At 38.0% G+C, this 16,540-nt stretch overlaps 1 protein-coding gene across 6 annotated transcripts in view; it reads right to left on the bottom strand.

Moving 5' to 3' along the window:
- The window catches only part of VPS41 (VPS41 subunit of HOPS complex), a 116,176-nt gene extending 115,870 nt beyond the window's left edge, over nt 1-306 (bottom strand). For 2 of the 6 annotated variants that reach the window (XM_075142995.1, XM_075142996.1), the window contains exon 1: nt 198-212. Coding sequence is in view for 2 of the 6 variants with exons in the window: in XM_075142991.1 (XP_074999092.1) it covers nt 198-218 (21 nt within the window). In the remaining 4 variants the exon portion in view is untranslated. Of the gene's footprint in view, nt 1-197 lie in introns of all 6 variants that reach the window. The other 4 variants (XM_075142991.1, XM_075142990.1, XM_075142992.1 and 1 more) reach the window with 4 other exon arrangements.
- Between the last annotated feature and the right edge of the window lie 16,234 nt (nt 307-16,540).

Raw genomic sequence — 16,540 nt, 5'->3', positions numbered from 1 at the left:
TCTCCTCCGCCCCGGCGCAGCGAGGCTCCAACCGCCCCGCCGCCAGCCCTCGCAGCCCCGCAGGGCTGGCTGCCCTCTCCCCCCTCACACACGCGTTGTCCCTTCGCCCCTCTGCTCCCAAGGGCCGCCCCGGTCCCGCGCTCCCGCCGCCCCGCTCCTCGCCCCCTCCGACGGGGCAGTGCCCTCACGGCCTCTACCTTCTCCTCGGCTTCCGCCATGGCGCGGTCGGCGAGCCGTCATGTGAGGAGCAGGAAGCCGGTGAGGGCGGAGGCACCCTGGGAAATGTAGTTTCGGAGAAGGGTGTGTTTTCCTCTATTTTTTGGGTTTTATTTTTCCTTCTTCTTTGTTGTTGTTGTTGTGATTGGTTATTTTGGGGGTGGGATGGCTCTTGCCCAGCTGTAGGTATGGTGGTGCTGCCTTACAACCTACACCAAGGGCAGAGGCAAGGCTGGGCCCAACAGGGACAACGTGTTCCGGACTGGGTTTCCTTCTGCCCTCCTTAGCTGCAAGCGAGATGCTTTTTCAAGCTGAATTCCTTCAGTTCCCTTAGGGAGACCTTTGTACACCCAGCTGTGATGAGACTGAAGGCGGCCACCCCAGTGAATGAGGAGATGGCTTCTGGTTAGCGGGGGCTAGTTGAAGCCAAGAGCTGCTTGCAGCGTATCTGTGCCCGCCGCCATGTTGCGCACTGGACTGCCAGTTCTCCAGGACAAGGCCCGTTTATTGGTGGCCATCTGAGCAGCACTTGGTCGAGCACAGCTCCGGTTTCCATTAGATATACTCTGGTGAGACATGTAGCAGCCTCTGTCCTCTCTGTACTTTTTACTTAATTTGTCAATATTGAAATTGCCCACACACGCTTTACTATCAGGAGAAGGATTTTAGAAAGCCTGAATATCTTTCTACAATTCTAGGAGCTGCTGCATTTTCTCTTTTAAAACTTTAAAATGAGACCTGAATGCCTTGCTTGAATCCAAATTACTTTCTTTATACCTTAAAAATATAACCAAGGCTAAAAAGCAATAGGCAGTACTTTTTATCACTCAGGTTTTGCCGGTGGAGCTATTCCAAATCTAAGGTGGCGTTACAGTCGATACCCTTGGGATCACAGCCAAGAATTTAAAAACGTGCAGGTCAACTTTGGCAATAAAAGAGAAATCTTAGAATACGGTACTGGAGCCAGGTGACCATAAGGCCATACAATGAAAGTTAGTTGCAGAGACTATTAGCTTGGATATGAAAATCATGTATATCATTGTATACCTTTAGAAACTAATAGCCAGGATTTCAACTGAGATACAACTGTCCTTTAAAATCACACTGAGAAGTTGACACTGAGGTGAGAGAGAGCTATCAAAGTTAACAGTATCAGTACAAGAACGTATAACTATCATGAATACATTTCATTTGCAAATGACATAATATAAGAAAACCTCCTTTTTTGATCTGTTATCAGATGTCTATGGACTATCAGCGTACCATGGCGAAGGACTGTGTAAATGTCATCCTGACCATATAAGCCAAGGGATATCTACAGAGAAGGAGATGTTTGGCTGCCATTGTACAAAATATTGTTGAAACCTCGCCTGGAAATAACGGTAAATTTCAAGTCACCTTTATTGCAAAAAGGATTAATTCAAACTGGAAAGGGGCAAAGGACCACTAAAAGGATCGCAGAAATTTAAGGTTTGTTCTATTGGAGAAGACTGGAAAAAAAAAAGGCTTGGCTTCTTCAGTCTAGAAGTAAAAAAGAGCTGAAGAGGAAGAAGAGCTATTAAAATAAAAGGTATGAGATCAAACAGGTATCAGCTATTTTCAGCGCATTTAGGCTGCAAATGAGAAGTAGATTCCCATGTGTCAGACAAATGTGGGTCTCAGAAGAACCTTGCTGGCAAGAAATTTAACTGATTTCAAGATGAGACTTAATAAACTCATATAAGAGACTGTAAGAGATGTTTGCTGACAGCTGTGTTGCTTACCCAGAGAACTCATTCCAGTCCCACTCTGACCTGCTTGAATCTTAGTCCTGTTCAAATCAATGAAAAAAATATCGTTGCTGTCAACGGAGCCAGGATTTGTCCTGTAGTATGTAAGGCACAAACAATCTTATCTGGTACTTGAAGACTGTGTATATTTAGTGAAAGGAAACTTTGCCCGATATGTTTTTTCCCCCACTTTCAGGGGAAAAAAAAAACGTGTAGGGGTTTTGGGTTTCAAGGTTGGTTTTCTTTTTTTTTTTTCTTTTTTTTTTTTTCCCCCTCAACAGAGACATTTTGTGGCACTTTTTAAACTGGAATGAACATTAATAACTGACTTTATAAATGCCAAGAAAAACAGAGTGTAAGGGAAAGGATGGCAGATCTTGTAAACTTTGCTATTACAACAGCTAACAGGGCACATTTCTTACAAACAGAACAGTCAAGGAACAGCTGTTCTTGTTTTCATTGCACATAGAATAAGTGGTATAAACAATGTGATTTACTTACGGTGTGCTACTTATTTCTGCCAGAAACACGCAAAACTAATTTTTTTCTTGTTTAGACTTAGGGTATGAATTCAATCTGCCATGATTATAGGTTTTTATTGTGTCAGGAAAATTTAATATGTTGGCATCTGATCCTGCCACCCTTCCGACACCCACCCTCCAAAAGTGCTGAAAGCCATCAAGAAGCAATGACGTCAATGGGTTTAAAATCTTTCAGCACCTCCTGCAAAGCACTCAGCATCCTACAGACTTGGGCCTGAGAACATCCCAGTCAACTTTTGGAGATAAAAAGCTTAAGCGTAGTTCAGCATAAGTGGAAAATATAGCATTGCCTAAGGGAAGTAAATGTTGTATCCTAACCTTAAAAACTATTCTGTCTCGCTGTCTGCCAGCACGTAGATCTGAAGTTTGGGTTAATTCACTTGTACGAGTGGGAGATGTTTGCGATCTCCGGTGAGATTATGAACGCCTTGAAGTTTAGGTAGAGCATTTTGGCTCAGATCCATCTCAAGTGATAGGCTGGCTCTACCTTATCATTCAGTTTTAACCTGATTCACCAAAAGTAGCACTCTTCATAAGTCTTTTTAAATAAAGATTTTAGCCATACCATGATGCTTTTAATGTTCATAGTGCCTACTTTAATGCAGAACTTCCAGCTGATGGGAATTCTGCAGGACACTTCTAACAGGATGCTGACATCCTCATCCAGCTTTCTAAAATTCAAGTCTGTCAGGAGTTTCTGATTTATCTTTTGCCACAGAAATCAGAATTATCATTGAAACTTGGACCTTGACCAACATTCAGATTCCAAATACTGCTAGAATTTTTATCTCTTGCTTTAACACACTTTCTCCCTGACTACTGCGAAACATAACAAGTAGCAAGTATCCATGATAGAGATTATTGTATTTCAGTCTCCAAGAGCTCTCAGTTGCTTTCAAGTAGGACTGATTCATCTAACAAAATATTCAGCTGGGTTATGTCTCACCACTGTCGCCACCACTTATTCAGTAAAAAAAAGAAAAAATAAAAAAAGCAGTGTTGTCTGTAAGTTAATAGCATTTAAAAACACTATGCTGGATAAAACATAGCTAATATTGTTGTCAGAACAATAGCAGTTCAAAAGCTTTCCTCTTTCTGTTTGTTTGTTTGTAGAAAGAAACTTGCAAAGGCTTTTCTTTTTTTTCCCTCGCTATCAAAGAATTATTTCTGTGAAGATACTTTCAATTTGTACCATAGCTTCCATAAATATAATCTTGAATATGTTCAGGAACTTCGTACTTTAAAAAAGATCCTATTTCACCTGCTAGCATTATATTATTTTGCAGTTGTTTACCTGTACTTCTTAATCCACCTCTACAATTTATTTATCACATTTCTTCCTGAAATAAGTATCAGAACAATGACTATAAAAACCATTTCAATCATAAATTTAAAAAAATCAAATAAATACACTTTAATGACTTGAAGCTAGATAAACCGTGTTCATAAAGCTAAGCTCATATGCAAATCTTCATAGGAAAGTCATTAACAAGGTTAAATAAATATCCTTTTGTTAAACATAGTAATATCATATGAGCATCATAGTAAATGCCTTCTCTAATTGGAGCTAAAGATTACCCCTGTGTAACTTGCCATATCACCAAAAAGGCAAGGTAAGACATGGAAGTACACATTACCACTATGTCCCATCACTGCAGCATATTTAAATTAAATTTAAATGATCAGCTATTTTTTAAAAATGAGAATAGTAACAATATCAGAAAGATTATTACAAATTCTTTAAAACAGTTATCTGCATTCCCTGACATTTAAAGACTTTTACAAATTATAGTGAATTATTTTCAAATCCTTCAGGAATAACATTTCCCTTAGCCTTTTTTCTTCCTCTGACCCTCACTCTCTGTCTGTGTTTCTTCTGCTCCCTTTCTTCATCTTCGCTCTCAGGCAATCTTTATTGAAAGATACCTTCTTCTGCTAGGTAGAGCACACAGAGAAGATGAAAAAATGTGAAGAACAGTAAACAACATAAAGCCAGGACAATTATCCATTTATTAAAGATAAACAAGGGCTATATATAAAGGGAGAGGTAGTACAGGACCCTCTTAAAAACCTTATAGTTAAAAATATTAAGGGTAAAGGTACTCCTTCTGGTAAAGAAGGAGCAAGTCTGAAATTGAAAAATTATACTCTGAGAAAATTTCATAGTTCTATAGATTATGAAGCCAGATGGGAACAGCACTGTGATTTCATCTGAACTCCTCCCTAACATGGGCCATGAGATTTACCTGAATTAATTCCACTTTGTACCACGTTTTTAAAAGAAAACGTACCTTGACATAACATTTCCAATTACACAGAACTCCCTGCACTTCTGATAAGTCATTTCAAGGGCAGTTATACTCACTGCTAGAAAAATAAAGAACGCAAAAGAAATGTCTTACCAGGTCAGAACAGTGGTCCCTCTAGCCCAGTGTTTGGTCCCCGACAGTGGCAGTAAGAGATGCTATTTGGGGAGAGCACTTACCTCTGAGCTCCACTCCCCTTGTCTTACCCCAGCATCTACTGGCATGGAATTAGGGATGTTAGAAGGCACATCCCTGACTGCTCCTTCTAGTATCTGTTAACGAACCTGCTGTTGATGAATTTGTCTCTTTTGGACCTGCTGATGCTGCTTGCCTCCACAATCTCCTGAGGCAATGAAGCCCAGAAGTTCTCTGCTTGCTGCTTAAAGAAGTTCATTCTTTTTTTCCTGTTTTAAACTGCTCTGCTATCGCTGTCCTACCACTTTTGATAAGTGCCCCTTAGTTCTAATATTGCAGGACTTGGTGTGTAATGGGTTTTCCTTATCCCTATGGCAAATTTAAATTTGTCTGTCTTCAGCTTTGAACCACTCCATTATGTCCACTATGGCATTGTCTGTCAGCAACTTTTGAAAGTTCTGTATTGAAAGATTTGTTCCCCATGTGAGTACTTGTAGCTTAACATGAAATCACTTCTTAGTTATTTGTTAAGTTAAATAGAAAGATGCTACTGATTCTTTCACAAAAGATGTTTTACATCCTACAAATAATTTTTGTGATTGCTGTCTGATATACCTCCAATCTGTTACCATCTTTCTTAATTTGTGCCTAGTGGGACATGACTATTAATGTTAAACATATGCAAGTTACTCACCCTTCTTTCATTTATTTTATTATTGTGAATAACTCTACCATTTCCAGCTGTCATTCCGTTTTTAGGATACCTTCACCTTCCTAGTAGAATTAGAATACTCCTTGTCTTTAATTCTTCTAACATTGACTTCTTTTTTTCCTGTTTCCTATAATACATATTTTTATGATTCCTAGGTTTTAATTTACAGTTACTGCCACTGATTTTTTTCTCTTTGAAACAAAATATAGAAATGGAAGTCTATAGATACAAACCTATAATGGATACTTTCACGTCTTCCTCAAGGATATTTTGGGTTTTGTTGTCTTGTTGTAGAGTCCTCACTATTCTTTTAAGAGTTCCCACTTCCCATTTATATGTTCCTCTTAGCTGGTTATTCATTAGTTTCACCTTTTTAAAACAGCATTAGTGTTTGTTTCTAGTAAGAGCTGTATTCCAGTGTCAAACATAAATGTAATTTGAGTAATGAGCATTTTCATCAAAGAAAACTCTCAAATTTGATCTAATTTAAAATCAACACATAATGGTTAGAACAGTCTTAAGATACTGTTTGATCCAAGAATCTCAAGAACAAGCTTAAATTTAATCTCCATGTTCAAATTTAGGTTTTGTTAGATTTTAGCAATTGGACTTAGTTCCTACGTATCGAGAGTTGCTGTCTGTCTTTATAAGTGAGACCAATTCTTAAAAGAAAATACCTCAAATCTTGATTCTAGAATTTTATAGTTTTACTAGCATTTCTGGAATTTGAAATTGAAAACCCAGAATCCCAATTTGTAAAACTTCAGCCTAGGTTAAGATAATTTTACAAATTATCTGTCTTACAATGTGACTTTAACAGAACTGCTTATCATGTTCATTATGATCAACTGTTACTGACATAATGAAGTCCTTGTCATTACTGAATTATCAAGACACTTCTGTCTATCTTCTTGTTACAGGTTGCACCAGCAAGAGAGTCCTGTTTCCCAAGGTGACTGGTGCAGACTGGCTTAAGGCATTGCTTTCTTGTGAGTTTCCAATTTTAAGTACCTGAAATTATTTGAAGATAGTGTTTCTGTCTGTCAGGTGGGTGTATTGCATTATGCTGAGATTTTTCATGTCCAGGAAGGAGACACAAAGGAACATGCAAAGACACAAAGCCGTCTGGGGTAGGACTGGAGGACTGTCTCAAGAGGAAGGAGCCACACTTGATAGGTTCTGCCATGGTATTATCAGTCTATAGCAGACCCTGAGGCAAACCGCCATAGAGGACACTAGTTTCCTCACTACAGAGGGGAGCCCAGATGTGAACAGCCACGTGCACATTTTGGTGATCGGGGCAACAGGGCACTGGAGATAAAAAGTGAGCCAAGCTGGCAGTATGGACCCATACACAGAATAATTTTGTGCTCCTGTTGTCTTTCTATATACTGGTGATATTACCCAAGTATTTTGCTGTTATTTTCCTTAGGCTGTTACACATCTGCATGAATGTCAGTAATATACTGAAGCTTTCACTCATACCTGCCACAGCTGCTTCCAGATATTGATCATGGGTAACCAGAAGATGATGTAGTAGTAAGCTTCCCAACAGCTCTGTGCAGTGTGTGTTTCCTTTTAAAGAAGACCACCTATTTGAAAAGCATCTTTCCAAATGGCTTACATAAACTGACACATCACAAAAATCTCTCTTTTCCAAATCTTACTCAGTGACATTCTTCTATATTGCAGTATCTTCTGTATTACAGTGATACACAGACATACGTTGGATATAATTGGTCTACTTGTACTTTAATCTAGAGAAAAAGGAAGTTTTGGGATACAATAGAACAAAATTAATAGAACATAAGCCATTCTTCTTTTAATTTTAAATTTCATGCCTGATGAGGGTTCTTCCATTGTTAGTTAAGTGGCGTTCATTAAAAGGGTCAGCGGTAGCAACATTTGCTCAAGTACCTTAGAGAAGAATTTTGCGAAAACAGTGAAGGAACAGATTACTACCTAAATAGTGACATTTTCATCAGATACAATCCTGAAGAAAATGTAATATGGTATATTTATATATATAGTGGATAGATGAGTTGTCACTGGAATATGAAGCTAGGGCTGCCTCACTTGCTGTGTTGTGAAGACACAGTAAATCAGTTTGTTTATGCCACATCATCTCACTGTTAAAGATTTGGAGTTCTTTTGGAAGACTTTTCCACCTGAAACAAAAGTGGTATTCTTTTTGAACTTGTCATATTTTGTATGATTTTAAGGTGAAAAAACTATAGATTACATGTATTTTCCGCACATGTATAACCTTCTCCCTCCACACACGAAAAAAAGCCCCTATAAAGTAATATTTTTAGAAGCAGCTGCTTATCCCTACTGCCAGTGAAGTTGATACGAGTTTTATTATTGATTTCAGCAGGAAAAGATTTAGACCAAGGTTTTATGCTTTTGAAAATATCAACCATTATTCTTCAAATAATTAATATATAAGAAATAAATATTTAAAATATTGGCATATAAATACAGAAAATTCTATTTTCTTTACAGCTGTGTTGTATCTTGCCTTTGACTCTCAGGAGTCAAATCACCAAAGCCTGGTAAAGCTCTCTCCCATTCCTTTTCTTCGCAAGTGTTATTTCTGATAATTATTTTCCCTCACTTCTTCTGATCTGCTCTGTTACTGAAGGTTTTTAATGGAGTCAATGTTAAATAGATCATTGGAAAATCTCTTTTGTATTTACAGTGAAAAACACTTTTCTTCTTCTTCTTGACATACACTTAACCTCAAGGAAAAATACTTAGCTTTCCACTTACTTAAATAGTGTACATAACATACAGGAAATGATTGATGAGGTTATCAGAGTTTCTACCTCAGGAATACTGTATGTTTTCCATGCATAATATTCTGGTTATAACCATAAAGCATATTACGCTAACATTCTGAAGTGAATTTTCAACTTTGCCATTTCTGTATATATATTTTGTAATATTGCTTAACTGAGATCTGGAGAGTGAAAGGAAGGAAAGAACTAAAAACGTGAAAAGAGAGGAGAAGCGACAAAATAAATTAAGCCACGATTAGACTCCTGCCAAGCAGATAGCTACTGATACTGCCATTTGACAGATGTGACATAAAATCCTGGTTCCACTAAATTGAATAAGGGTTTTGCTATTCATCAAAAAGGGGTTAAGATTTTACCCAAATATTCCATATTCCCTGTTAAACCGAGGGTTGAAACGTCGATAGGTATGAACACATGAAATTAGAGGCACATAGCTCATTACAACAGAAAAAAAACCTGTCCATGTATTTTCTGATGATGTAAGGTTGCCTTCATTCCCAGTTCTTACAGCATAGCTGAACATCTTAATTTGGGTACAGATCCTGCAATTTAATTCATGAGAGAAGTCCAATTAACTTTCCTGTAGCCCAAAACATTAAATTAAATATGTCACAAGACTGTCAACCCTTCTAACTGGTCCTACCACCATACCAAGATGCTACACTGTTTGAGCAGAGGTGCAGAATGGATCCTGGCCAGCAGAATAAGCCCTTGATTGTCTCAATGAACTCCCCTTTCTTTCTAGTTGTGTATGACATTCACACAGATAATCATTTACATGTTAGACCCTTTTTACACTCATAGGAAACTTAAAAAAAAAAAAGCCTCAGTGTAACTGAGGATCAGGTCATCAGTTTATTGCCATCGGGCTTTTAATCACAAATTCCTGTACCTATGAGACAACCTCTCCATTTACTGAAAGCACAACCCTCACTGTGCATTCTGTTTTCTGATGCTCTTATCATAACCTAGCTTAGAAAAAACCTCTTAAAACCAGTTCTTTCTTTCATTACTTCTTTAGCTGTGTGTATCAACCCGCTTCTTTGCACAGCTATGTTTTCCTTGCCATCTCTTCCCGTCCTCTTACATCCCCTCAGGATTTGACCCTCGACCATGTAGCTGAAGTCTGACAGTCCACCCTGGGACAATCCTTGATTATGAAGCAATGTCAGAGTAAAAATCCAGGTCCCTGGGGTGCAGGGTAGTGCCTATGAGTGGTGCCTGAGGTAATATAGGTATAGGTACAGACTCTTTAAGTATCTCCTCTTACCTCCCTCCACCTTGGAGTGGAATACCTTTTTAGTCAAATACATTCTCAGCGAGTTTTATTTTGAAGTGGGAAGCGTACCTAGCTCTGGTAATGTATCAACAGATTTCAGCAAATTCAAATGTAAGGCTGTTGATGTTATGTTATCCAAAGGCTGCGGATTTAAAAAATGCTGTACAATCCACCAACCTCTGACACGGAAACAAAACTAATGAAACATTAACAGTCCTGCTGAGGTCAGTGGTCCCTACTAAGGAAGTGATGCACCTCCAAAGGTTTTGAAAGATATGAGTATATTTCACAGAGAAAAAGGCCACACAGCTTTTATACATAGCATTCCTACACGGCATTCCTACAGTGAGTAGTTACAGTATAAAAATGTTAACGAGATGATCGCTGTCGACAATGGATGTGGATAAATACAGCTGCCACATGGCAATAATAGGATGATATCCTCCCCAAAAGCCATTTTTTGAATTTGAAATAAATTCTTTCCATTCTTCTCATTCTTTAGCTCCCAAGAAGGTATTCTGTGGGTAATAACACTTTTATGAGCTGTTGAGTCAGATATTGAGGGGCTCTACCCATTGCATGCTAAGTGTGCATAGCAGCAGCAGAATGCTAGTTCTCACCTTCCCACTTCATTTAAGTAGATTTTTAGTGCGGTGCTAAGAAGCAGCCTCAGTTTTATCTGTGCCTGGACTTCTGTGAGCAGTGATAGTGACAGGTCCCCAGCAACACTTCTCCACAGTGTTCACTGCCAGGCCAGAAAATACCCATAGTGCTTGAAAACTGTTATCATCTGTTTGCTTCATGCAGCATCCAGGAGCAGCAACTTCCCATTTTTCAAGTGGGGAAAGTGAGGCAAAGAGCAATACTAACTCATTTTAAGCAATTCAAAAGGAAAATCTCTCTCTCCTGATTCGCAGCCTTACGCTTTGGCTACAGGACAGCCCTTACACCCTTGATGGCCTGCCTCAAGTATTGCCTTTTTCCATTAAGCAAATATTGATTTTGTTCTCCTGCTTGAAAACAGAATAGAAATAAACATGGCTCTCTTTGGTTACTTCATTGTTTGTGAATCACTTGGGAATAGCATTTATTAGTTAACTGCTGTTGCTCATCCAATGGGCACTCACAACCTTTTTTTCCTGTGGTATGTGTTAAACAGCAGCTATTAAGAATGCTCCTCCATGACAAAGTGCCAGGCTTTCCTGTTAACTATTTAACATCATGCAGACAGTCCAGCCCCCAACATATAAAACAAGTGATACAATTTAGAAGAAACAGGACAGGGGCATTCAAAGATCTTGTTATTTATTTTATGAGCATCAGGCTCCTTATTATAATTAGACATTTATATTGTGGTGGTGACGCTAGCATGCTACTTATTTTTAAACATAGATGAGAGGATACAATTTCTGTCTGAAAGAAGAGACTTATAAATCAACACAGGATCTCATCTGAATTCCATCTAATCCCTTGAAGTAGCTGGGATTAGCAAGAGATGGGGAAGATCAAAGGGTGATAGGAAAAGATGCTAGTGAACTGCCATGATGAGAGTTGGTGGTGGCAGGCACAACACACTGGGATTTTGAAGGTTTACTAATACATCTAGCACTAGTCCTGAGGGATCAGTATACAGATCTCCTCTGTCAGGTGAAACATAGCATGTTACTTCAGAGTTTAGTCAGAAGGGGGGCAAAATTACTGGAGTAACAAGACTAACTATTATTTCCTAAGGCAATCTTTGTGAGAAAACTTGATTGAGACGGCAGAAGGGGAAAGTCATTGGAGCAGACTGCTATCCTGTGATGTGCCACAGACTCACTAAATGATAGGGGGAGAATTGTTTCACTGTTCTATACCTCAGTTTCCCCATCAATGAAATAGAAGTAATGAAATGTACTGATTGTTGTGAAGTATTTTGATATCTAGAGATGAAAAGTCCTAAGAACTTGAGGCTCGATACAAAGCCCTTTGAAGTCCTCAGAAGGCCCTTGATTCAGCTATCTTAATTTGCATTTGCCTTAGTCTGCAAGTCACCCACCAGTCTCCTGAAATTTGGAAGTGTACCACCAAACGCATTTCTTGAAGATGGAAAAATATATTCTCAAGTAATCATTATCATTATCTTCGACTATTCGACTATTCAGTTTGAATTTACAAAACAGCAGTGCAATATATGCATTTGGATTATTTGTAATATTTTACGAGATCAAGGTGAAAACTTAGAAGATGGAGAAGGAAAAAACCCAGCATGTTTCCCTGACACCAAAGAACGAACTCTGACAGAAACAAGCTTTTTTTTTTATCTTTCTTCTCTGAAGATAGATGAAAAAGATCAGGAGAAACTATGTCTCATTAGAAGTAAATGCAGTCTGTGGTAATCCATACTAAATTTACCAGGTCGTATCTTCTAAGAAGATATTAGGCACCAAAGGGCAGGTAGTTAGATTGCAAAAAAAATGCTAAAAGTATTTAAAAGTTGGTGTTTAATTTTTTTCAATATAATAAATGAAGTGGCACAGACTTTCCAGAAGAATTTTAAATCTTTCAGTATGATAGGTAAGGTGAGTGAAGGTTATAAGACGAATGACAGTTTTGCTCATTATTCAACAAAGCTCACAACAAATGAAATGGGTGCCTTCAGAACATACTTTGTTTTCTTTTTCTGGAGACTAAGCAGCTTCTTTTTGTTAAAAGAGAAATATTATCTTCATGAAGAAAATATTTTTCCTAATCAATATTTTTTTAACCTCTGGGTTATTACTTCCTCAAATCTCTTTTTAATTTTTTTCCTCAAGATCGGTCTATGTACTTTAATGAAAAATCTGCAGAACAGACACATGCTATTGTTCACATTAAAGCTTTCAGAGGTTATTAACTGTGATGGGGCATTACTTGTCTTCAGCACATTTTTCTGTAACGTATCACGTTCTTGGGATGTATGTGTGTGTATATATATAATTGGGAGCGGAAAGAATTAGCTGTTGGCAAAGCAGAAATATCCACACGCTGGTTAAAGTCAAAGATCCAGGAAATACACATTCTGTTCTTACTATGCCACATATTCCGTGCATCTTGTATATGCCACTTAGCTTCTTCCTACTTCAGCTCAGGTGTCTGTTAAATGGCATTAATACCATAGGGACATTTATGTATCTTTCTGGACCACTTCAGAAGCCTGGTGATTAGTGGAAACTTCTACATTTATTTTTATTAAACTTCCTGTGATGAAAAATAGTTTAACTCTTCAATTTTCTTATTTTTCTTCCCTTTTAGAATAGAAAATATGCAAAGAGTATAAGAAGTGATTTACATCTAAAAACCATTATGCCAGCTAGTCATTCTTCAGAAGCCTTTCCTCTTCTCCTGCCAGGTCATTATTTTGCATCGAAAAGCAGCTTAAATTTTCAGGAGTACAAAACTCCAGTTTACTTCCATCAGGACTTTGACTGTTTGAGAACTGTTGGAGTTAGCCCGATGCTATTTATTCTGGAGCCCTCCTTCCAGATCTAATACTAGTCAACGGGTTTGAATGTATACCCTCTAACCAGATGTAGACCATACATCAAAATAGAGCCTTAGATGTTTTATTATTTCTTGAGTTCTGGCCAGAACAGGATGATGAACACTGTGTTTGAAACTGCTGATGCTATTGAAAAACTCTACAATAAAATATCTCTTGCTATCTTTTGTACTTGATTACCAAGCTGAAAGCAAGATTTTATAATAAATGGCAAATCATGATCACTTTCTTTTCTATGTCTGTCACCTATCTTATTTGGAGAAATTTGGACAACTATTGCCTGATTATTGGGCTCAATTCCAGTATGCTTGTAAAATTTCAGTGTTCTCTCTCATCCCACTCCCACGTTATCAAAGTTCTCTGTGCATTCTTTCCCGGCCTCTCAATCCTCTTACAAGCTACACTCTCAATCCCACATGAGTTTGGGTGTGCAATTTTAATTGAGCCTATATTGCAAACTTGATCACTCATGTAAAAGTAGATAGAAGCCCAGTTCTCACCTCACTCATAAACACTTTTAAATTAGAGTCATGTCCTTAACTGCACTGGACCCACTTTTAATTACTAATCAAGCTAAATCCAGAAAACTGATTGCAGTAGAATAAAGATGAATATGTAAGTGGGAATACATGATATAGTAGTATGTGATATCATGAGACTGGACTTGATCCTAGACGTCCTTTCTTAGCATATCTGCTATGTAAACATGAGGTTTTTTTCTTTTTCTCCTGTTTTTTTTTTTTTTTTATTTTATGAGTTTGGGGACTTTTCCAAAGTGAACAATTTTGCTTTAAAATATACAGATAAATGATATAAGGGTACATTTCTTTTTGTGAGATCTGAGCTGACAGAAGTACAGGGGGAAGTCGCTGGCACTGCAGGGAAGAATGTGACATTCCAACTTTACATCCAAACTCTTCTACAAGTTGAGGCTGTTCAGACTATGGGCCAACCCTCTCTACTTCAAATTCTTGTTTCAGAATTGTTTGTATGTAAGATTTTGGCACTTTTTCTTATGTTTAAGAACATGATCCAATGCTCTTAAAAGTACTAGAAACATTCCCATCAATTTCAACTGATGTTGCATCAGAACAAAAGATAATAAAATACTCACTGGATTTATTTTTCACTCTACAGGTACTTAAGGTTATTTAATTTTTTAGAGCTTGAATAAATCATCAGGGAGGAAGAAAGTATCTCTAATGTTAATGTCAGGGGCAGAATTGCTTCATTAGCAAAATGTACAGTATCATTCTTGTTCATGGTGTTTTGAACACATCATTGGATTGAGCAAAGGAAAACTGGTAATGACAGATCTTGTTTTCTAAATATATAATTAAATCTGTAGTGGAATAGGTTCTCCCAGGGAAGTAAATGGATGAGAAAATATTTCATATAGATATCAGCAGATATCTTAGTGAACCTTATGCTCCTAAAATTTACAAAAAAAATGGTAATTCCAGAATCCTTCTTATCATACTTTCTGTGTCACATGCCAGGTTCACTTCTCTGCAATACTGACAAAACAAGTTATGTATATCATGGTTAATGGCTCAAAAAATAAGTTTTTGATCTTGTAATAAACATAGCTCAGAAAATGCAAATGGAAGGCCCTTAGCATTATGAAGGTTAAGGCTCCCAGGGCACTGTGCAGCACTACCCTAGCAAGCCCTGTTTTTTTTCTTATATGCTACTTACCCTTCCATTTGTACTGCATCTGCTGCAAACACATGGTTATGTTAGTCAGGTGGGCACAGGTTCCATTATAATCATAGTCATAATGATTAACAGATAACCCTAATGATTACTTTTTTTTTTTCCTGTTTTCCTGCTGCATCCTGCTTGCTTTACTTCTGCTCATGTAAAGACTACTACTTCTAGTATCAAACTGATCACAACAGTGCGTAATAAACACCACTATTATCCTTTGGAAGTTTTCTTCTAAAGCACAAAATCATGTCTGCTAGTGAAAGAATACCTAAGATTCAAGCTTACTAAGATTAGCATCTACGTTTTCTTCTAAGACCTTTCTTCCAAGCAAAACAATGCACAAAGTACCTTCCAAGGTCAAGTTCAATAGCAGGAAATCTCCAGCCGACAGAAGTGTATAGGATAACTGATACAGGCACATGCTGGAGAATGAGAATCTGCAATGACTGAACATCCACCTGCAGCTTTTCCCTCTGAAGCGTTAATACAGGACCACAGGAAGCTTCTGTTGTTTCAGCTTCTCGGGAATTATAGGCTGTTTCTGTATCTTGGTGATACATTAAACAGAGACTGAGCAATGCAGATGCATATGAAAACCTCCTTCCGACATGCTGAGCAGTTAAGGGACATTGGCACCTCACAGAGTTGGGCCTCAGAGGAAGACATCCCTATGGCTTTTCTAAACTTAGATATTTTCTGAAATAGATGTTACGAAATAGCTATTCTAAAAAGCTATCAATATCTTTTTTCCCCAGAAGAAAATTGTGTATGCATAGGAGGTTGAGGAGAGGGGGTGGGGGAGCTCACTAGCCCAAGAAAAACTTCATGCTATAGCCAGATGTCTTTCAGTATTTATGTTCTGGTTTAAACATACACAGAAAATGTAGACAAATCCACAGGTTAGTAGAGCTTCCAGAAGTATTTCTCTTTGCCTTGGTCAGGGCTGAAGGCAGAAAACTCCCCCACCTCTTGGCTTTCTGGAGCATTCAGTCTGCCTCCTTCCCACCTTAGCACTGAGCTGCTTCTGACACTTTGGACCCTGTCCCTTCACCAGCTTCCAACCAAACTCTGATAAGTGCAGGGAGGACTATGTTCCAGAGTAACATAATCCAAATGTGTATGCTTGAGCATAGAGAAGGTCAGACGTGAAAGTCTGGGAAGGTTTGTGCTTTTGCTGATCAAGGACCAGAATCTCTGCCCTACTTCTGTATCATGCTGTAGTATTCTTTTTTCTACTTGTTTGTCCAGTAAGACTAGCAAGATGGGTCTTTTCTTTGGGTCTGATCTAAAGTCCATTGAAATGAATAGAAATAACTCCTATGCAGTTCCACTCTGACTAAAGTTTTAACTTGTTAGGTTTTTAACCTAAGTAAAACAAACCCTGAAAACAAATTATGCATTAAATTTCTACCTTTGTATGACTCCCTTATGCTCTTCTCCCACTCAAAAATTCCCAATGCAATGGGATGAGGTAGATTTTGAGAATTAATTTTTAAAATTGCATTCTTTTCTCCACCATTGCAAAATGTAACTTAAGCTTTCATGCATAG

This window comes from Calonectris borealis, chromosome 2, assembly GCF_964195595.1.
Source record: "Calonectris borealis chromosome 2, bCalBor7.hap1.2, whole genome shotgun sequence".
Classification (NCBI taxonomy): domain Eukaryota; kingdom Metazoa; phylum Chordata; class Aves; order Procellariiformes; family Procellariidae; genus Calonectris; species Calonectris borealis.
Note: the sequence above shows the minus strand (reverse complement) of the source record. Positions and strands in the feature narration are given on the sequence as shown.